Source organism: Podarcis erhardii (assembly GCF_964252035.2).
Source record: "Podarcis erhardii genome assembly, chromosome: 7".
In the NCBI taxonomy this organism is placed as follows: domain Eukaryota; kingdom Metazoa; phylum Chordata; class Lepidosauria; order Squamata; family Lacertidae; genus Podarcis; species Podarcis erhardii.
This window is the reverse complement of record NC_138511.1, coordinates 93,324,411-93,345,538: the sequence shown is the minus strand read 5'-3', so window position 1 is coordinate 93,345,538 and position 21,128 is coordinate 93,324,411. Positions and strand designations below refer to the sequence as shown.

General features: G+C 54.0%; 1 protein-coding gene across 4 annotated transcripts in view; it reads left to right on the top strand.

Annotated features, from left to right (window-relative positions):
- Positions 1-21,128, top strand: part of SPTBN4 (spectrin beta, non-erythrocytic 4) — a 100,564-nt gene that overhangs the window by 47,870 nt on the left and 31,566 nt on the right. The window contains exons 19-22 of one of the 4 annotated variants that reach the window (XM_081868614.1): positions 5,378-5,468; positions 7,861-8,022; positions 15,211-15,474; positions 20,289-20,513. In XM_081868614.1, coding sequence (XP_081724740.1) covers positions 5,378-5,468; positions 7,861-8,022; positions 15,211-15,474; positions 20,289-20,513 — 742 coding nt within the window. Of the gene's footprint in view, positions 1-5,377; positions 5,469-7,116; positions 7,226-7,347; positions 7,499-7,537; positions 7,706-7,860; positions 8,023-15,210; positions 15,475-20,288; positions 20,514-21,128 lie in introns of those variants that run through there. The other 3 variants (XM_081868616.1, XM_081868617.1, XM_081868615.1) reach the window with 3 other exon arrangements.

Here is a 21,128-nt window from a genome sequence, read left to right as displayed (position 1 = left end):
CAGATCTCTTGGAGCACAAAATACATCTGTCTGAAAGTGGCTGCAGGAGCAGGGGCAGAATTAGTTAAACTGTGGAACTCACAGCTGCAGGAGGCTCCGAAAAGAGGGTGAGGCAAATTCAGAGGGGAGAGGAGGATCCGTTGCTCCAAGCCAGGATGGCTCTGTTCTGCCGCCACCTCCAGAGGAAGCACTGCTGCTCTGGGGCTCAGATCCTGCATGTGGGTTTTCCCTAAGGGGGAAAAAAAGGGTGCCAGACTAGGTGGGAGTCCTTTCGCCTGATCCAGCAGCCTCTTCTGGTGTGCTGAATTCACTTAAGAGGCAGAGAATAGGACTGGCCTACACTGCAGGATTTCTTGTAAGCAGTGTATTTGTTTATTTATATTTAATTTCTATACCGCCCTATGCCCAAAGGTCTCAGGGCGGTTCACATAAGATCAAATACATAAAAGAAAAAGAAAAACAACCCAATAACCCTCCTCCAAGAGCCAGCATTTTAAAAAGGATATAGGATGTCGTCGTCGTCTTCTTCTTTCTCTTCTTTGGCAATCCTTCATAGCTGAGTAAGATTGTCTTCCATGAACACGGCCTTAACAGTGAGTCCGTAAGTGACTGTGGAGGCCAATTCTGGATCCCCACGTCCTTCCACAGTGGGGACATTGGTTTCCGGGTGGGAGTTGATCCCGGTGAGGGTTTGCCAAGCGTGCCTTCCTCTTAGCATATTTCTCCCTTGCGTCCTGAGTTCAAGTGTCATCAAAGCCTGTGATGCCTTTGATAAAGGCTGTTCTCCAACTGGAGCGCTTGCAGGCCAGTGTTTCCCAATTGTTGGTGTTTATACTACATTTTTAAAGATTTACCTTGAGACAGTCTTTAATTATTAGTATTATTAGTATTATTATTATTTATTTATATCCCGCCCTCTCCAGCCGAAGCTGTGCTCAGAGCGGCTAAAGATTTGCCTTGAGAGAGTCTTTAAACCTCTTTTGTTGACCACCAGCATTACGGTTTCCATTTTTAAGTTTGGAATAGAGTAGTTGCTTTGTAAGACGATCATCAGACATCCGCACAACATGACCAGTCCAACAAAGTTGAAGAATCATTGCTTTGACACTGGTGATCTTTGCTTCTTCCAGTATACTAGTATTAGTTTGCCTGCCTTCCCAAGTGATGTGTAGAATTTTTCAGAGACACCATTGATGTAATCTTTTGAGGAGTTGTATAGGATGTAGATCAAGTCAGGCAAAGGCCTGGTTGAAAAGGAATGTTTTTGTCTGGCACCTAACGGTGTGTCATAAAGGCACCAGGCGAACTTCCCTGGGGAGAGCATTCCACAGATGGGGAGCCACTGCAGAGAAGGCCCCGTTCTCGTGTTGCCACCCTCTGGACCTCTCAAGGAGGAGGTACACGGAGGGCCTCAGAAAATGATCTCAGTGTCCAGGGAGGTTCATATGGGAAGAGGCGGTCCTTGAGGTATTGCAGTCCTGAGCTGGTTATCTCTGGGCCTCAGCACACACACTGGCCTAGCCCAGTCTGCTGGGGGGGGAGGGGGGTCACAAGACCCTCTCTTTCTGCATTAGTCTCCCTACACTCCCCAGAGAAGCAGCCTCAGGATAACCGCATGACAGGTTTGCCCCCATCAGCCACCTTCCTTCCCAGTGTTGACCTCGCATCTGTTGGCCTCACCTGCCAATCTGCAGCATAGGTGTAAGTCCCTACTGCAGCTTATTTCTCCCCTCCTGGCATAGAAAACATTTTGCAGGGCAAATCCTGCCCCCCCCAAAAAAACCTTGAATCTGAAATATCATCAGCTCCTATATTCAGTCCCAGATTCCTCCACTGCCTCGAATGAGCAGCTGCTGTCTCCATTGCCCTCCAACTACCCTCCCAACCCCACCTGGAGATGCCAGGGGTTGAACCTTGGGTTCTTTGCATGCAAGGCAGGAGAGCTACAGCCCTTCCCTTAAAAATAAAGCCAAGATTCCAGTCCTCATGATTCTGAATCAAGAGATGGTTTCCAAAGGAGCACAAGAAGAAGCTGCCTTCTGCTGAGCCAGACCATTGGTCCTTCTAGCTCTATATTGTCAATGGCAGAACAGGGTCAGTTACCGATTGGGAATCCTTTAAATATGCAGAGTGAGCTCTGTTTGGTGAGTGAATCTTGGTTAGAGAGCAGACTTTGCCTGCTGCAATCAGGCAAAGAGAGGTAAGAAAATGATAAAAGTTGCTTATTGTAGGAAATGCATAACTTGGATGTGGGAATGTTCAGGGAGGCAGGAGAGGATATATTGTTTATTAATATCCTTCCTACTTGCGCTAGCAAGTTCCTTTACTTAGCAGAGTTTACATTCCCCTTTTCACATGCACAGCAGATGGCTGGTTGCAGGCTCGTGTGAGCCTCTCACTATTATACAATTCAGCCTGCCTGGCTCAGATTGAATTGTATATTCCTGGTAAGTTCCCTTGAATCCCTCTTAAAAGAATAAAGACGCCACAATCTTATGCAATGTCAATAAAAGACGTTTACTCACATCAGTTCACAGTTGGATTCCTGAAGGCAGACTTAGTTACAAATACTCCTGAAGGAGAGTGAAAGGCGGGATATTAAAAAAAAAAAAAAAGGTACATGTGGATCTACCCCATATGGGGGAATAATCCCAGTACTTCTGCTAGCTGAGAGCTAGTAGAGCAGTCCTAGCTAAAAGCTGGTCAAATGAAGAAGGAAGTTGAGAAGAAGAGAGAAGGGTGCTGTGTGACTTGTCCTTTTGTTACCAGGACAGGTGAGGTCACGCCCTCCTCTAGTCACGTGCAAAGGAAGGATGCTGCCACCAGGCGGAAACTGGAAGTTTTCGCCTGGCTGGACCCCCACATGTCTTCTCTGGCATTACAAGGAATGTTGTACTTGACTGCTCTCAGTGGATTACATCCCACATTGGATAGGAAGGTTTCTGGTTCTCGATCAAGGCAGCTCTCTCAGAGCAGAACTCCAGAAGAAGGAGGAAGTTGTGAAACTGGATACAACAGGAGAATATCAGTCTGACATCAAAGAGACAGAGAACTCAGCCCAAGAGGTTAAGGGTACAGGGATAGTTTGGGGATTTGCAGTTCACTAATGCAAGCTAGGTTGCACCCAGACTTCCCACAGTTGCCTACACTGACTGGCAGCAGCTGTCTGTGGTTTCAGGCATCACCATTCCCAGGCCTGTTGTGCAGATGCTGCCAGGATCAAACCTGAGGTGCTCTATCATGGACCTTCAAAATGAACCAGGAAAATCAGCCACAAAGGATCCCTGACTGTTTGGAAACGTCTATTTAGGTGTCCAAAGCATGTGATTTTCTGGGGCATTATGCAAAAGCTGTGCCCCCCCCCCCCGCCGCCTGTGTGTTTGTGTGTGTAAGATCATAGCGAGGTCCAGACCCCTGGCGACATTCTAGATTCCATTTTTGTAAATGCTGCCTCTGGGCCCTTTGTAGCCTTGCACCTGCATTTGAAAAGAAGGTAAAGCTCTGGGGTAATCTGGGCTGCTTACTGCATACCCTTCTCATGGGGGAGGGCAGGGGGAAAATAGTATTATCAGCGGGGGGAGAGAGACCACAAAATCTTCCATGAATCAGAACAAAGTCAAGCCCCATTTGCCTCATATAGCGGAGATCAGTCATGGAAATTTGTCTCGAGGTTTCAACATATTTGGCGGGCGGGGGGGGGGGGTGGCAGAGAAGGGGCTTGGGATTTTGAAAACAACTGCCACTGCCATGTGGAGCCAATTAAGGCCCCCGCCTCCCCCTGATGCAGAAGCGGCCGCCTCTCTTTGAAGTCTCCCTTTCTGAAGGACCAGCTGCTAATTTCGCCTGACGTTTTAATTGGTGTCAAATCCTTAATATATTTATCTGCTCCAGATAGATAAACCAGCTCAGTGCTGTGTGTAATTGTTATTTGAGCTTAAATGGGGGGGGGATGCCGAATATTGGAATTACAGCTATATCTCAAATGCGATGCCTGATGCTCCACATCTTGGCTGGCATTTTTCCCTGGGATTTGGGGTGGGGGGTGGGGAGGGTGAGTCACGCCAGTGAGCAGCTTGCCTGTGCCCAAACTCACAAGATCACGAACAGCTCATTTCAGCTGCCACTCCAGGAGAAGCAAAAGGCGGAGCAAAGCTCACAAGTGGTCTGGATTCGAGGCGCCATGAGGCAGCCCTCGCTGAGCCTCACTGCTCGTGGGTGGAGTCCGTGGGATCTGGTCCACGTGAAGGAAGGCTGTGATTTTTGCTGGTGGCTGGTGGGATCCTATGGACTGCGTGTGCCAGAAAAGAGGGCCTCTTGTAAAAAACACACTTAATCCATGTTATTTGTCTCCAATGCCAATAGTCGTGTTTGTTTTATAAAAACCCTCCTGTGGCTCCTTTATATACCGATTCATTTTGGCTTCCAAGAGCAAAGTGATAATTTTACAGGGAGCCAGGCAGAGGGCCTTCTTGGTGGTGGCGCCCGCCCTGTGGAACGCCCTCCCATCAGATGTCAAGGAGATAAACAACTATCTGATATTTAGAAGACATCTGAAGGCAGCCTTGTTTAGGGAAGTTTTGATGTTTGATGTTTTATTGCGCTTTTAATATTCTGTTGGGAGTTGCCCAGAGTGGCTGGGGAAACCCAGCCAGATGGGCAGGGAATGAATGAATGAATGAATGAATATTATTTCTCCAGTTCTTAATTTTACTACATTTATACCTCACCTCTCCACCAAGGAGTTCAAGGCTCTCCCTCGCCCCATGCTATCCTCCCAACGAGGTCGGTTAGGCAGTGACTGCCCACCTAGGTCTCATCCAGGGAGCTTTCTGGCCGTGGGGGTTTGAACCCTGTTCTCTCCCAGGCCCTGGTTTGACATTCTAACCGCTGCACCGCAGTGGCTCTTTGCAAACCGGCAGCTCCGTGGAAGAGCTTTGCAGAACCTGTGCAACTTTGCCAAGCCAGAGTGGCAGCCGGAGTGTGGCTGGAGCCTCGGCTCCTTTGCCAGCCAGCCAAGCAGGAGTCATGAGGCCTCAAGTCGTCCACTGTCCAGCCTGGGCTGAACTGGGAGCACAAAGCAGGGCTGTCTTTTCATGGGAGGTCCAAGCTGAACCTCCTTGGCTCTTTCTTCTCCACGTTGAACCTCCTTGGCTCTTTCTTCTCCATGTTGGGTCACCCATAACAAGAAGCCATGACGGCCACCAACCCGGCCATCCAGATGGAGCCTCCGTTTCCAGAGGCAGTGTACCTTGATCCCAAGATGCTGCTGTCCCTGGGCAGTCATTGACGAGAGTGAGAAGGAGGCTGAGGCTTGGGCGTGTGAGAGCTCTTCTTCCTCCCCTGCCTGACCCGTCCCCTTCCTCTTCCTCCTCCCCAGGAGCCAGCGCAACCTGCAGCTCGCCCACGCCTGGATGCAGCGCCTGAACGACCACCTGCAGCTGCAGCACTTCTTGCAGAACTGCCACGAGGTAAGGGGGCCCGGGGGGGGGTACCTGAGGGGCATGGAGTGGTGTGGGGCATGAAAGAGGCACCTGGCCGCTCAGGTGGGGACCCAGGCATGATCTTCCAGTCCGCCAGGAGCGCCCTAGAAGGGGAGAGAGTGCAGCCTGTGTTCTGCAGGGAAGATTAAGTGGAAGCCTTCCCCTGAGAGGCTAGTCTTCTAGCTGCAGGGAGGGCCTTTTATTTTGGCATGGACATTCAAACATGTACATACCCCTTTCTCATGGTCTGTGAGGCAGTGATGCTTCTGAATGCCAGTGGCTGGAAACCCCGGGAGGGGAGGGGCGTCTTGGGCTTGTGGGTTTCCAGCAAGGGGACTCTTGTTGGCCATTGGGAGGAGACTGTGGAGACGATGGCTGGGGAGGCATCAGAGAAGTGTGCTCCCCCTCCTTCGTGGAAATGCAAGCTGCTTTTCTCTCCACAAGGATTCCAGTTGTCATCCAATTTGCATTTTTGCCCCCCCCCACTAGCACATCTCCATTTCTCCCTAATTAAGGTAGCTTTCATGTTCCCAGGGTGTTCCTCAGTTGTGCTAATTAATCCTGGGTAGGCACACACTCCAGGTTAACGAGGTTTCCTGGGGGAAGAGGCAAAACCCCCTCCCAAAATGCACACAGCTTGCAGCTGAATGTGTTGGGTGGCTCCCTGGTGCAAAGGAATGTTTTGCCCACTTCGTGAGTGGTGGGCAGGAGGGCAGCTGCCCCAAGGCCTGGGGGCCCCGTGGGAAGGGTGGGGCTGAGGAGCTGGTGCAGGTGGGGCTGGATCCTGCCCCTTTGCCTGCAGCCTCCCTGTCTGGTGCACACTGCGCAGTGTTACACCCAGGAGGCAAGCATTCCCGCAGGGGCTGCTCTTCTGGATTGGGGCCCTCTTCCTTGGATTTCCTCGAGGAAGGTGCTCGTGCCAGTGAAGTGTGCCTGGAGAGTAACATAAGAAGAGCCTGGCGGATCAGGCCAATGGCCAATGGTCAGGGGGTCAAGCAGATGTCCCAGCAACATAGCTGTCAACATTTCCCTTTTTTAAGGGATTAAAAAGGGATTCCTCCCAAGAAAGGGGAAAAGTTGACAGCTATGCCCAGCACAAGAGCCCCTCTCCCCTCCTGCCCTTTCCAGCAACTGGTCTTCAGAAGCTCCGCCCAGAGGCTGTGGGGTGGTGGGAATTTTGCCCTCTTGATTTTAAATGTTGTTATCTCAAGCCGTTGCCCAATTCTTGACCCGGGCTGGACTCGGTGGGCCCTGGGAGCCTGCTGGGGATGTGTTCTTCTGGCTTGCGCCAGCTGCCCTTTGAACTTGCCTCCAAAGGGAGCTTCCAGAGGGGGAGTTTGCGCCTCTGCTGCTGAGAAATGGGCTGGAGAGGAGCAAGGGCGATTGGGGGGGGGGCAGAAAGAGGAGCGCCAGCAGCAGCAGCAGCAGCAGAGAGTGAGCAGGCTGCGGCTCAGCCTGCAGTAATCAAAGGGAGGGAGGGAGGGAGGGAGGGAGCTCCTCCTCCCCCCTCCTCCTGGCGAGGGGTCAACAGGGCCGGGCTCGCCCCTCCCTGCAGCTCTGACCGTCCTCCCGCTTCCCTCGCGGTCCCTGGACGGGGCTCCCTCTCTTCTGCCCCCCCCCGCCCCCACCTGCAGTGACCCACTTTCTCTGCAGCGCTCCGAGGCGCGCATCCCCAGCTGCCCCCCCCCCGCCGCGGTTGGAGGAAATGTTCCTGGGAAGGAGGCCTTCTCCCCCAAGAGAAAAAGGTGCCCCCCCTTCCCCACGGGGGTGAGGAGCTGACTTTGCCCTCTAGGCGGGGTGGGAAGGGAGGGGGGGAGATACGTTTTAAAGGGCGGCCCAGTAGAGCCAAGGCGCGGAAGTTCGGGGAAAGGGTGGCGGGGGGGCGGGCTTGGGGGGCGCCTCGGTTTGACCCGAAGGGCAGCCAAGCCGGGCGCAGGGGATCAGCGTTTCGGCTTCTTGCTGCGCCTCCCTCCGAAGGAGAGGACCCAGGCGTCCGGGCTGGCGGGAGGCTAACTGAGGTGAAGCGGGCTCGGGCGCACGTGAGCGCGCCACGCTCGCCGCCCCCACCCCACTCGGCTGGGGGTGGGACCCAGGCGTCCGAGGCCCGGCCGCGCGCCCATTCCTGCCTTCCCCCCTCCCTCCCTCCCTCCCTCCTTCCTTCCCCGGTGACGCGCTCGGAGAAGGGAGGGAGGCGCTGGGCTCGCCCGCTGCAGCATCCCGGGCAGGTCCGGAGCGCGGGGCTGGGAGAGCGGCGGAGGGGGGTCCTTGTGGGCTGGCGGGGGGGGAGGCGGACGAGCGGGGCGGGGGGCTTCCCCCCCTCCCGCCGCCCGGCTGACGCGCGCCCGCCCCTCTCCCCTGCCCCCTCCCTCTCCGCGTGCAGCTCGATGGCTGGGTGGCCGAGAAGGAGGCGCTGATGGCCGGCGAGGCGCCCCCCCGGGACAAGGACGCGCGCCCCCAGCGGGCGCCCAAGCGATGGCTCCGGCACCGCGCCTTCATGGCCGAGCTGGCCCAGAATAAGGAGTGGCTGGCCAAGATCGAGAAGGTGAGTTCAGCACCGCGGACAGCGCCGGGCCGGAGCGGGCCGGAGGCGCCTCTGCCCCCCCCCCCGCCGCAGCGCGTGCGCGCGCCCGCCTCTCTCCCCCTCGGCACGTGTTGATGTACATAGCCGTGCTGCGATGCGAAGCCCCCCCCCCAGCACGGGCTTTCTCCCGCCCCCTCCTTTCCGACCTGCAGTTGGGCCTGTGTCTGCTGAGATGCGCGGGGGTCCCAGGGTCCCCCTGCCCCCATCGGGGGCCTGGGTGGGTCAGCCTGGGGTCTCCCTGGCTTTGGCCTGGTTTGAAGAGCCCTGGTTTTTTTTGGGGGGGTGAGAGTTGATGCTTTCTTCCTTGATGTCTGGCCCCAGGCCTCATCCAGCTCAGCCACCAGTGGGGCCCAGCGCCAGAGCTTCTCTCCCTCCCCAAGAGACATCTTGACCTAGGGATTCAGGGGTCCTGGTGATGGCCTGGTTTGTGGAGGAGGTGCAGAATTGCGGGGGGGGGGGAGCGGGGAGTCAGCCTGGAAGCTGAAAAAGCACATGAAGCCTTTTTTTGTAATTTATCAGAACTGTTTTAATTTGTGTGAGTCCCAGTCTGGGGAAATGTGATATAAATAAATAAATGATATGATTTGATAGTGATGAGAGTTGCCCGAGGCCTCAAGACTCCCGCTTTGCTCAGAGAGATGACCTTTTGTGGAGGTGGGGAGGGATTTCCCCCTTGGATCAGTGGGTCAGTGAATCCTTTCCTTCCCCTCGGCTGCCTCTACCTGTGGGACGTGTGTTTTTGTGGGAGTCGGGGGTCATTTCCCCCAGCTGAGGCCCCTGGAGGCAGGTTTCCTTCTTTCTCGCTCTGGCACTTTGGGGTCTTCCTTGTGTGCCTTGATCTGGGGCGCAGGGCGAGATGTGGCTGGGCGTGTGGTCCTGCTTTGGGGCAAGAAAGTTGCTTGAGTTCTAGATCCAGGAGCGCTGGGCCTGGGTCCTGTCTGGGTAGTCCCAGTCATGGCCCTTCTGCTTGGAAGGCAGGTTGTAGTTAATCAACGGTCAGTGGACAGCACTCTGCACGTGTTCAGATGTGCTTTTGTCATTGCGCTCATTGAGTTGGCTAACCTCAGACTGTGTGCCCCCCATACAGTGGCAGCCGTGACCCCTGGTGTCTGAGTTTTGGGGGGGGGGCTTGTTTGTTTGGGTACAGAGAAGCATCTGTTGTTGTTGTTGTATGACGTGAGCCCCAGCTCAAGGGGTCCTTCTCAGACAGAGGTGGCCATCTCAGCGAGGACTTAGCTAGGTAAAGGGACCCCTGACCGTTAGGTCCAGTCGCGAAAGACTCTGGGGTTGCGGCGCTCATCTTGCTTTATTGGCCGAGGGAGCCAGCATACAGCTTCCAGGTCATGTGGCCAGCAGGACTAAGCCGCTTCTGGAGAACTAGAGCAGCGCACGGAAACGCCGTTTACCTTCCCACCAGAGTGGTACCTATTTATCTACTTGCACTTTGAGGTGTTTTCGAACTGCTAGTTTGGCAGTTACTTAGTTGGACTTAGCTACTTGGCATTTAACTGCCTTGGGACCAAGCTTCGTTCTGGAGCTGGTTCCTGGCTCAGATAGAAGCTGGAGGCCGTTCTCATGGGGGTGGTTGCCATTCTGCCCCCTTGGGACTGAGATTTGGAGGGATTCTGCATCCCAGCCATGACCTTTGGTCATATGATACCCCGAGTTAGGACAAAATTTTGGGTCCCCAAATTTTATTTTTATGCCCCTCCTCCCTCTTGTCTTCTGCTCTGCGCCCCCTTGGCCTGGATCCCTGTGCAGAGTAACTGCCCCCAGTGCCCTCACTCTGGCGTTGGCTTGGAGTGACCTGGGAGCTGCCTCCTTTCTGACCTGCTTTCCATCAGCTGGACCCTGTTGCCAAAAAGATCAGCTTGATTCCAGAGCGGTGAGGGGAGTGAGGAACAGCTCCATGCGTGCTTTGTGCTTGGCCTCTCCAGGGGCAAAGGTTTTGGGGGACTAGGAAAGACACCCCCCTCCGGTTCTTCCTGAGACCTTGCAGATGGACTGGTGGTCTGTTTTCATCCAAGGCAGCTCCCCCCATCATGCCTCTGTCTCCAGCATCCTTCTGGAAGGAAGCCTTTGTGGCTCTGAGGAGGAGTGTTCCTCCTCTTCTCCTGTGTGTATGTCTCTTCCTGGCATCAAGGATTTCCCTCTTTTTCCAGAGCACCAGATTTAGTGGGGTTGCAGAGCAAGGAGTTTCCAAAGGGGTGGCACCTTCCTTACAGAATCATAGAATCATAGAGTTGGAAGAGACCACAAGGGCCACCGAGTCCAACCCCCTGCCAAGCAGGAAACACCATCAGAGCACTCCTGACATGTGGTTGTCAAGCCTCTGCTTAAAGACCTCCAAAGAAGGAGACTCCACCACACTCCTTGGCAGCAAATTCCACTGTCAAACAGCTCTTACTGTCAGGAAGTTCTTCCTAATGTTTAGGTGGAATCTTGTTTCTTGTAGTTTGGAGCCATTGCTCCGTGTCCGCTTCTCTGGAGCAGCAGAAAACAACCTTTCTCCCTCCTCTATGTGACATCCTTTTATATATTTGAACATGGCTATCATATCACCCCTTAACCTCCTCTTCTCCAGGCTAAACATGCCCAGCTCCCTTAGCCGTTCCTCATAAGGCATCGTTTCCAGGCCTTTGACCATTTTGGTTGCCCTCCTCTGGACACGTTCCAGTTTGTCAGTGTCCTTCTTGAACTGTGGTGCCCAGAACTGGACACAGTACTCCAGGTGAGGTCTGACCAGAGCAGAATACAGTGGCACTATTACTTCCCTTGATCTAGATGCTATACTCCTATTGATGCAGCCCAGAATTGCATTGGTTTTTTTAGCTGCCGCGTCACACTGTTGGCTCATGTCAAGTTTGTGGTCAACCAAGACTCCTAGATCCTTTTCACATGTACTGCTCTCAAGCCAGGTGTCACCCATCTTGTATTTGTGCCTCTCATTTTTTTTGCCCAAGTGCAATACTTTACATTTCTCCCTATTAAAATTCATCTTGTTTGTTTTGGCCCAGTTCTCTAATCTGTCAAGGTCGTTTTGAAGTGTGATCCTGTCCTCTGGGGTGTTAGCCACCCCTCCCAGTTTGGTGTCATCTGCAAATTTGATCAGGATGCCCTTGAGTCCATCATCCAAGTTGTTGATAAAGATGTTGAATAAGACCGGGCCCAAGACAGAACCCTGTGGCACCCCACTAGTCACTCTTCTACAGGATGAAGAGGAACCATTGATGAGCACTGAGTGGTAGCATAGTCAAGTCCGCATTTTACCAGCTTCTTTACAAGAATATCATGGGGCACCTTGTCAAATGCCTTGCTGAAATCAAGGTAGGCTACATCCACTGCGTTCCCTTCATCTACCAGGCTTGTAATTCTGTCAGGCTTGTAATTCTGTCAAAAAACGAGATCAGGTTAGTTAAGAAGTGAAGAAGTTCTTGTTAAGAAGTTCTCGGTGTGCCTTCCATTGTCTCCTGCCCAGGGCAGCTGAGGGACCATATTTCCTCCTACAAACCCACCTGGGCTCTGAGATCCCCAGGAGAGGCCTCTCTCTCTCTCTGTTCCGCCACCCTCACAGATCTACTTGGGGAGGCTGGAGAGGGCCTTCTTGGTGGTGGCTCCTTCCAGGCAACTTTGGAGCTCTCTCCCTGCCGACGCCAGACTGACTCCCTCCTTGCTGTCCTTCTGCTGGCAGGTGAAGCGCTTCTTATTCCAACAGGCCTCTGGGAACCGATTTTTGTTTTTTAAAGAGAGAAAGGGGTTTTAATAGTGCCCTGCTGTTTTCAATATCTGCCTTTTAATAGATTTGGTTTTTATTAGAGTCCAATTACTTTTTACAGCCATGTTTTTAGATTTCTATATCTTAACTCTGTTGTTTGTGGGAGATATAAATAAATATAGCAGCTGCAATAATGATTTGACGGTCATTCCTTGGTGCTGGTTTTCTCGGTGGCGATGCATTTTTAAATCCTCAGCGGCTGTTTTGCCAAGGTGGGAATCTGACTGTTGTTGTTGGACCTCGGCTTGCGAGTGTGTTTTTGCAGAGGATCAACGCCTGCCTTCCGGGGGTAGCGAGCGAGTGAGTCTCTCCATCTGCGCCGGAGAGGCGGTGGGAGGGAGGCCTGCTGGGGCGACGACTCCTGCAACATTTGGGGCCTGCTGGGCATTTTCTTGTTGGCAACACGCCACCCTGTGATCTCTCACAGCGCCAGCCGTGCAGATGGCGGCTTGGAGGCTTCTCGGAGGCCCAGGCTCCCCACCACATTGGGGGAGGGATATTGATCAGTCCGGTTGGGGGGTGAGGAAGGGTGTTAGGGGAGGCGACGGTAATTGCCAGGGGATCCGACTGAGAGCGTGGTGGTCTCTGGCTTTGGGGGGAGCAAAAGAGGCACTGAGTCAGCTGCTTGCGTTTGCTCTGCAGAGTTTCTGGAAGATCTCTCAGATCCGTTGCGAAACGGTGCCTGCAGCCAGTTTTTGGGCTTGGCAGGCAATCTTGAGAAGCCAGGAGAGCTCAGCATGTCTGTGGCCTGAGATGGAGCCTCCCATGGTAGTCTCCCTCTTCTCTTCCCTGTCCCCCTTGGGCTGAATCTGGGGGCGCAATCGGAAGCAGGTGGAAGCTGAGCGAGAGCCCTTTCGCTATTGGCCAGGAAGGTGGAGGCGTCCTCACCGTAAAGGGTTAAGGCAGCCAGGTTGCCATGGAGACACTCACGCCTGGGTGGGGACCGGAGGGTGGCATCTGTGCCACTCCTGGGAGGGTCCTGTGGGCAGCAGGGGCCCCTCAAAGAGCCAGCACAAGGGGGGGGGTGAATGGTGTTAAGAGCTATTGCAAGGGGGGCAGGAATGGTGTTGTGCCCCCCTGGTCGTGCCCCCCTGTCCTGCCCCTCTGGTTCCCCCACAAAGCAAGGCCTCTCTGGCTGATGCAAGCAAGGCAGCTATTTCAGCCTCCATTGGGCGATGCTGGGTTTTCGCTGGGTGACGAGAGAGAATATGTTACCATATGGTATTTGACAGCCTTGAACATGCGCAGAGTGGATTTCTGCCGTCACTGAGCGATTAATCCCACCCAGCCAATGATTTTCCAGCCTTTCTGCCTAGTCTGCCCCTTCGTGAAACATTCAGGCCATCAAAACAGGATAACTTCCTGCGTTTTGCAACGAGCTAAATCGATACTATAAGATGAGACAGTTGTTTACTTTCAGCTGGGAGTCAATTTTGACCTCCCCGAATGCACTTTGAGCCTTTCGGGTTTGTAAATGTTCTGTGAAGTACATGCACAGTTCAAAGGTACAACAGGCAGAATAATCTACAACTGCAAAAATGTCTGCAATTAGACGCAAACCCTTTTGCTGCCACCCTGAATAAGAGCAAGAGGGGAAGAGGAGAAAAGTTTTTCCTTTTATTTGCAAATGTTTGGCAAAGTAAGCAAAGATGGCAACTGTTTTCTTACGCCGCTCATTCCTGTCTCACAGTTGGAGAAGTAAAGCCGGGTGGATCCACTGATCCCTTTTGATTTTTATGGAATCTGCCTTCCAAAAAGAGCATGCCGGGCGGGGGGTGACTATGTCTTTTAAACCTCCTGAGTTGTCCTGTGTGCCCCCCCCCCATCCTGCTAAGATAGAAACGTAGAACTGTAGAGTTGGAAGGGACACCAAGGGTCATTTAGTCCAAGCCCCTCTTGCAATGCAGGAACCACAGCAATGGCATCCCTAAGACATGGCCACCAACCTCTGTTTAAAAGCCTTCAGTGAGGGGGAGAGTCCCACCTTCCAATCCACACTCAAGCAGCTCTTACTGTCAGAAAGTTCTTCCTGATGTTGAGTCGGAATCTCCTTTCTTGTGACTTCAAGCCATGGGTTCGAGTCCTACCCTCCAGAGCTGAGGAAAACAAACTGGTTCCCTCTTCCATGTGACAACCCTTCAGATCTTTGAAGATGGCTCTCCTATCCCCTCTCAGTCTCTTCCAGGCTAAAAATCCCCAACTCCTTCAACTGTTCCTCATCAGGCTTGGTTTCCAGACCCTTGATCTTGGTCTCCTTCCAGCTTGTCAATATCCTTCTTAAATTGTGGCGCCCAGAACTGGACACAGAATTTCAGGTGTGGTCTGACCAAGGCAGGATAGATCCATTTATTTTTCTCTTGTTTTGTCATGGCTGCTTGGTTACAATTCTGTTCAGAGCTTATTCCTGGTTTTAGAGGTTTCCCCTGAGGAAGAAAGTTTGCATTCATGAAACACGTTGGGCTTTAATCAGTTCTGGGGCTTCTGAGACTCTGTTTCCCCTTGGCTGCCTTCTCACGGTGCTTCTGGGGTGGGAGGGAGGTCATTTCACAGGCCAGGGAGCTACCATGGCAGGCTCTTACCCCTTGCCTTGCCCTCAGCTGGCAAAAATGGCTCTTTTGGTGGGAGAGATGCCATGGGGCCCTCCACTAGCCCCTGAGACAAAACATGGAGCTCCCCCATCTGATACCTCTGCTGTATTCTCTGTGTAGCTGAGCATTAAGACAGCCTGCATTTTTTTTTATTTTTACTTATTTATTTCTTGAAAGGTATTCACTGCTTGATTGTAAAAAAAAAGAACTCAGTTTACATATGCAAAAGCATCTCTTTAAAACCATTATATCTTTTAAGGTGCCAGGCAAAAATGTGCTTCTTCAGCCAGGCCTTTGGCTGATTAATATTCTACAGCCTTTTAATATTCTACAGCTTGTGGGAAGGGGAGGGGTTATTGTTTTGCTGTTTTGTTTTGCTTATTTACTTCTTTTTATCCTGCATTTTATTCTGTGAAACCCCCGAGATCTTGCGTTGAAGGGCATTATATAAACCTAATAAACAAACAAATGATAAAACATTCAAAAGGCAAAATCCGCAATAAATTAAGGACAGACTAAAACAGACAGCATCATTCTACATATCTGGGAGGGCTGATCTAAGCAGAAATGTTTTTAGGAGGCGCCAAAAAGAGTACAGGGAAATTGCTTGCCTGGTGTCCAGTTGCAGGGAGTTCCGCATCTCCAGGGCCTTGTCTTGCGTTTGTCTTGCCTTGTCCTGCGTGCTGTTGCAGGAAGTGTGTGCCTTTCCCAGGGCCAGGGGGAGGGATCCCTTTCTGCAAAGAGGGTTTGGGCGCAGGCCAACGGCTCCCGGCTCTCTGTCCCCAGGAAGGCCAGCAGCTGATCGCGGAGAAGCCGGAGCTGGCCGAGACGGTGAAGAAGAAGCTGGGTGAGATCCGCCTGTGCTGGGCCGAGTTGGAGTCCACCACCCAGGCCAAAGCGCGGCAGCTTCTGGAGGCCACCAAGGCCGAGCACCTGGTGCAGAGCTACGCCAACCTCGACAAGCGGCTCTTGTGCATGGAGAGCCAGCTGCACCTGGTGGACTCCGGCCCGGACCTGGCCAGCGTCAACAGCAACCTCAAGAAGCTCCAGGTGGGTCCCGAGGGGGGTGGGGGGGATGGGGCTGGCATGTTGGAGGTGGGGCTCTGGGAAGAGGCAGGGGTTTCTGGGGGGCTGGCACGGACCCTACCGGATGGGGTGGGGTGGGGAGCAGATTGCTCTCTCCAGCAAAGCACACATAATACTGGCTGTGCAGCTGTGACTCTGGGGGGGGGGTCTGCAGGCATCTGCTGTCGGCTCATGAGCTCCCCATCACCAGGAAGAGTCAGGCTAACCTCCCCAGTGAACCCTTCCATACCACCCCTGCTTTCCAGAGGGGCACTGGGAAGGATGGGGGGGCTGTCTTGCAGAGCAGCCAGGCCAAGCCAGACCCCCGGCCACGGGAACATAAGAGGAGCCTGCTGGATCAGGCCAAAGGAGGCCCATCTAATCCAGCAGTGGCCAAATACCTCTAAGAATCAAGATAGACTGCCTGTGGATCTGGAGGCTCCATCAGAACCTGAGTGCCTGGCTGCTGGATCAGGGCAGTGGGCCCACCGAGTCCAGCATCCTGAGCCCACAGTGGCTGACCTGGGAAACCCTCGAGCAGGATCCGAGCCCCAGAGCAGCCCTCTCCCCTCCTGTGGCTTCCAGCAACTGGGATTCCGAAGCATGGCTGCCTCCACCATTTCATCTCTGCACCTCCGTCTCCCTGCATCTCTTGAACCCGCAGCGCTGGACAAACTTGGCCTGCCAGGGATCCCTTCCTGGCCCAGGGAGATGCCTGATGCCCCGGCCGTGGGCCTGTGCCTCCTTGTGTGCTGCCTCCATGACCGGGGCCAGAGTTGGGTCCTGCCAGCCTCGCTGTACCCTTTGGGGATGCTGTGCTCACGGGGGAGACCAGCTGGGCCTGGGAGCTGGACCACTGCAGCTCACATCCCTTCCCTTCCTCATCTGAAAAGTTGTAACTCGTCTTTCCTGGGGGAAACAGTCCAAGGAGGCTCCCGAGATAGAAGAAGGAAGCCATAAAATCCAAGTTAACAAGAACAATAAAACCCTGACTCCCCAAACGCATAACAACAACAAGACAGAAATAGGCTCCGTAAACACGGCAGGAAGAAATTGTAGCAGCCCCAGCGCAAGTCAGGCATCTGCTCAAATCCTGGCGCAGTCTGTGCTCTGTTCAGAGGCAGCTCTGGCAAGCTAAATCTTGGCCATTGGCAGGTGAGGCGAACCTTCCCCGAAGGGGTGGCGTTTCAGAGCCCGGGTTTGACCACAAAGGGGCCCCCTCCCCATTCCCGACAAGGCGGGCTTTGAGATAGATGGCCCCCGACTGATGGCTTTGGCAAGGGTGCAGGTTGACGTGGGAGGCAACAGTTTGGTGCAGGGGTTTGAGGGCTGGGACCTGGGAGAGACCAGGGTTCGAATCGCCACTTGGCCGTGAAGCTCACTAGGTGGCCTTGGGCCAGTCGCTGCCTCTCTTGGCCTTCACCTGCCTCACAGGGTTGTTGTGGGGATCAAATGAGGAGGACCAAGGATAGGCCCCCTTGAGCTCCTTGGGGAAAGAAGGTGGGACAGAAAATCAGGAAATAGAGGCAGGAAGGGCAGTCCTTCCGACAACCTGGCGCTCAAAGGGCTTCCAAGGTCATCAGGAAAAGGGGGGGAGGGCGTTTCGCGGGGTCAATTTCCCTCCCTGCCTGGGAGCCACATTCTGAATCAGCTGAAGTTCCTGAACCCCTTTTTAAAGGCAGCCCCACACAGAGTGCATTGCAGTAGTCCAGAGGAGATGCGAGAACAGCCTGCCATCCCCGTGGCCAGATCTGCGGAGGGTTAGAGCAGGAAAAAGAGGTCTGGCCACCACCAAAACCTGAGAAGTCCTGGGGGCCGCAATTCCAGAAGTACCCCCAGACTATAGACCTGCATCTTTGGGGGGGGGCAGCAACCCCATCAGTCACAGGTTGGGTCCCCAGTCCTGCAGCAGCTCTGCCTTCTCAGGATTCAGCCCCACTGTGTTTGCTCTGCTCCATTATACAGTGGTACCTTGGTTCTCAAATTTAATCCATTCCAGAAGTCCGTTCCAAAACCAAAGCATTCCAAAACCAAGGCGTGCTTTCCCATAGAAAGGCATGCAAAATGGATTAATCCGTTCCCGACTTAAAAGCAACCTCTAAGACAGCAATTTAACACGGATCTACCGAGACCATTGATCCATAAAATGAAAGCAATAATGTACGATACCATACAATAAATAAGACAGCATGGTAGATGATAAAAATTAAAATTTATTTTTCTTCTTACCTGCACTGATGGTAGTCCTTGTTTGGATGGGGGGGGGGGGCTTTTATCCATGTCTGCAGTCACACAATCCATCAATCAGTAGCTGAACTGGGTTCCACAGTCACAAAAACAAACCAAGTGAAAAAGCCTCAAAAACAAAAACACAAAATAAAGAGCAAAAACAAAAGCGCCAAACTGAATCCTCTCCAGAAGTCCGTTTGACTTCCAAAATGTTCGAAAACCAAGGTGCAGCTCCTGAGTGGTGCAGGCAGCCGCCCCAGAAACAAAAGCCATTTGGCTTCTGAAAAACGTTCGAAAACCGGAATGCTTACTTCCAGGTTTTCGGTGTTTGGGAACCAAGGTAATCTCCAGACTCTGAACTTCCGACGTTCTCTTGAGTTGTGCTGGAAGGGGGGGGCATCTGTCTCTTGGTGGCCCCGCACTCCACGTCCCCAGGTGACCCCTCCTGGCTGCCCCTCCGTACCAAGAAATGCCTTGCCAAATAGACAGCTAGCATCTCAAGCTTGAAGGCTGCAGCCCAGCCTCCTTCCTGCCGCACAAGTTTTCTGCGCTGAAGGGAAGTGAGTGATCCTGCGCGGAAAGCTAGCGCCTCTTCCCTGAAATGCTGCCTTTCTACGATTTGGTCTCTTTTTAACCTCTCCAGGATGGCGGCCATCACGGCCTCCTGTTTTCAGACCTTGAGTGGGGCAAGGCAGCTGAATGGGGGGGGCAGGAGAGAAGCAGCTGCTGCTTTGACTGGACAGGGGGTCTCTCAAGGGGGGCCGATCCTGCCGTCACCCCTTCTCTCTCTTCCCCTTTTCAAGAGAGACTGGGAAGAGGGTGGGTGTTTTTAAAAAAGATTCCCCTTTGATTTGTGGGTCCGTGTGACAGCACACACCTCTGCAATGGAGGGTGGGGGGCTCTTTGTCAGCACCAGGCAAAGTCAACCTTTCATTTAGCCCTGGGGGGGGGGGACTTCTGAATTTAAAAAGCCCGATCCTTCTTGCTTTACTTGAGCTGAAAACTGGAGCCGGTGGTGGCTTAGTGGAGAGAGTGCAGGAGAAGGAGGACCTGGGAGAGACCAGGGTTCAAATCCCCCCCCCCATGAAGCTCCCTGGGTGTGACCTCAATCTCAGTCCCTGCCTCTCAGCCCAGCCTCCCGCATAGGGTTGTTGTGGAGATTAAATGGGGGGGGGGACCAGGTATGCTGCCTTGACCTCCTTGGAGGAACAGCTGGGATAGAACTGCAATGAAGTGAGAGACCCAAGCAGTCACGGGGGGGGGGGGGGCAGATGGAGTGAGTGCCTCTCGGGGGGGGGCAGGGGGTGCTGCTTTCCCCTGGGGCCGTGGGGGGCCTGGGCCTTGCTTCCCCCTCCTCCCCCTGGGAGCCATGCGCCATCTGGGGAGGGTGAGGGGCAGCCTGGCTCCCTGGGGATGCAAGAGCCCCGGCAAGAGGGGGGCTGGCCGACCACCCAGCCGCCTCCCCCCTCACACCAACCTCTCCCTTTTCCCTCCCCAGCAGCCCCCGGCAGTGCAGAGGCGGCCATTGCTCATCACATCCTAGTGTGCGATTTGTCTCATCACGCTGCATGGCGGTACAGTAGCCCTTTTCTTTGACTCCATCTGTCTCGCCTTTTTTGCATTTCTGCCTCCCCCCCCCCCGCCCCAAACCCCTCCCCATTTCACCAAGGAGATGCTGGAATGGGAGGGGATGGACGGAATGACGCAGAGACCCCTCCCCATCTCCTTCCCCCTCGTTTCTCCTCCATCTGGTTTCTTCTGTTTCTCATGTTTCCCATGAACTTTCGCCAGCTGCCAAGAATCGCTTGCCTGCCTGCCTGCTCCCTCCATGGCGCCAAGCCCCCTCCCCAACACGCTGCGCTTGGTAGTCTGGGCTCGGGGGGGGGCCAGTGGGAGCACAGGGGGCCTCTGGACGGGGGCCTCTGGACGGGGGCCAGAGGCTCCCCTGGTAAGTGGGTGCCAGGGGCAAAGGCTCTTGGAGTTGCCAGGCCCCCATCTATACCACTCTTCGACCCCCCCCCCAAGCATGTGGGTCAGCCATTGTTCAGCAAATGCACCTGTAATGGCCCTGATCCTGCTGCTGTGCAGACAGGGGAGTGTGGAGGTCCAGGTTGCTCCGTAGGTGTAGGACAGGACAGCCGCAGGCTTCCTTAGTCATTCTCTGGGCATCTGATTTTAGGGGCCTTGAGAAGAGCAAATCCTGAGGGTGCTGAGGATTTGCTGCTCACGGCTCCCAGGGAGGAGGGGTGATGCTGACAGCAAGTCAGGCTGGCTTGGGCTGGGAGAGAATGGTGCGCAGGCCTCCCATTTTGAGCATGCAGACAGGAGCCAGGGGCAACATCTGCCATGGCGAGAGATAGCCAGCCCCATGGAAAGGGACCCAGCAGGGAGCTTAGAGGAGATGGGGCCGTCCGGTTCATGGCCAGTGTTTTCCCTCCTGCCTTGTGCCCGCACTTGCCTCTTCCCGGGCTTCCTGGGGGGGCGGCCAACCCCGCCCTCCCACTGGCGGACCCCTCCTGGCCCGGCCCAGCCCCCTCCTCCTCTTCCTCTTCCTCCTCTCTGTCTTGCAGACGATGGAGACGCAGGTGGAGGAATGGTACAAGGAGGTGGGCGAGCTGCAGGCCCAGGTGGCCACCCTGCCCTTGGAGGCGGCCAGCAAGGAGATGGTGGACGAGCGGCAGAACGCCGTGGGCACGCGCATCGTGCGCCTCATCGAGCCCCTCAAGGAGCGCCGGAGGATCCTGCTGGCCTCCAAGGAGGTGCACCAAGTCAGCCACGACCTGGAGGACGAGATCGTAAGTGGGGCGCGGAGGAGGGAAGGGGGCAAATCTGAAACCAGGCCCTCAGAAGGGAGCACTTCTGATTGTGGGAATGTTCAGGGAGGCAGGAGAGGATAGATGGTTTATTCATATCCTTCCTAACTTGCGCTAGTAAGTCCCTTTACCTAGCAGAGTTTCACATTCCCCTTTTAAATGCACGGCGGGGAGCTGGTTGCAGGCTTGTGTAAGCCTCCCACTATTAGGTTCCTGGTAAGTTCTCTTATATCCCTCTTAAAAGAATAAACACGCCACAATCTTGTGTAAAGTATATAAAAGAAGTTTACTCACATCGTCAGTTCACAGTTGGATCCCTGAAGGCAGACTTAGTTACAAATGTATAGATGTGGATCTATCCCATATGGGGATAATCCCAGTGTCCTCTGTTGGCTAGAGCATCTCTAGCTAAAAGCTGCTCCAACGACGGAGGAAGTCAAAGAGAGAGAGTGGTAGCATGCCTTTGTCCTTTGGTTACCTGGACAGGTAAGGGCACGCCCACCTCTAGTCACATGCAAGAGGAAGGGTGCTCCAGGCCAGGAGGAAACAGGAAGTTTATGACTGGCTGGATCTCACATCCCCTCGCATGTCCACTCT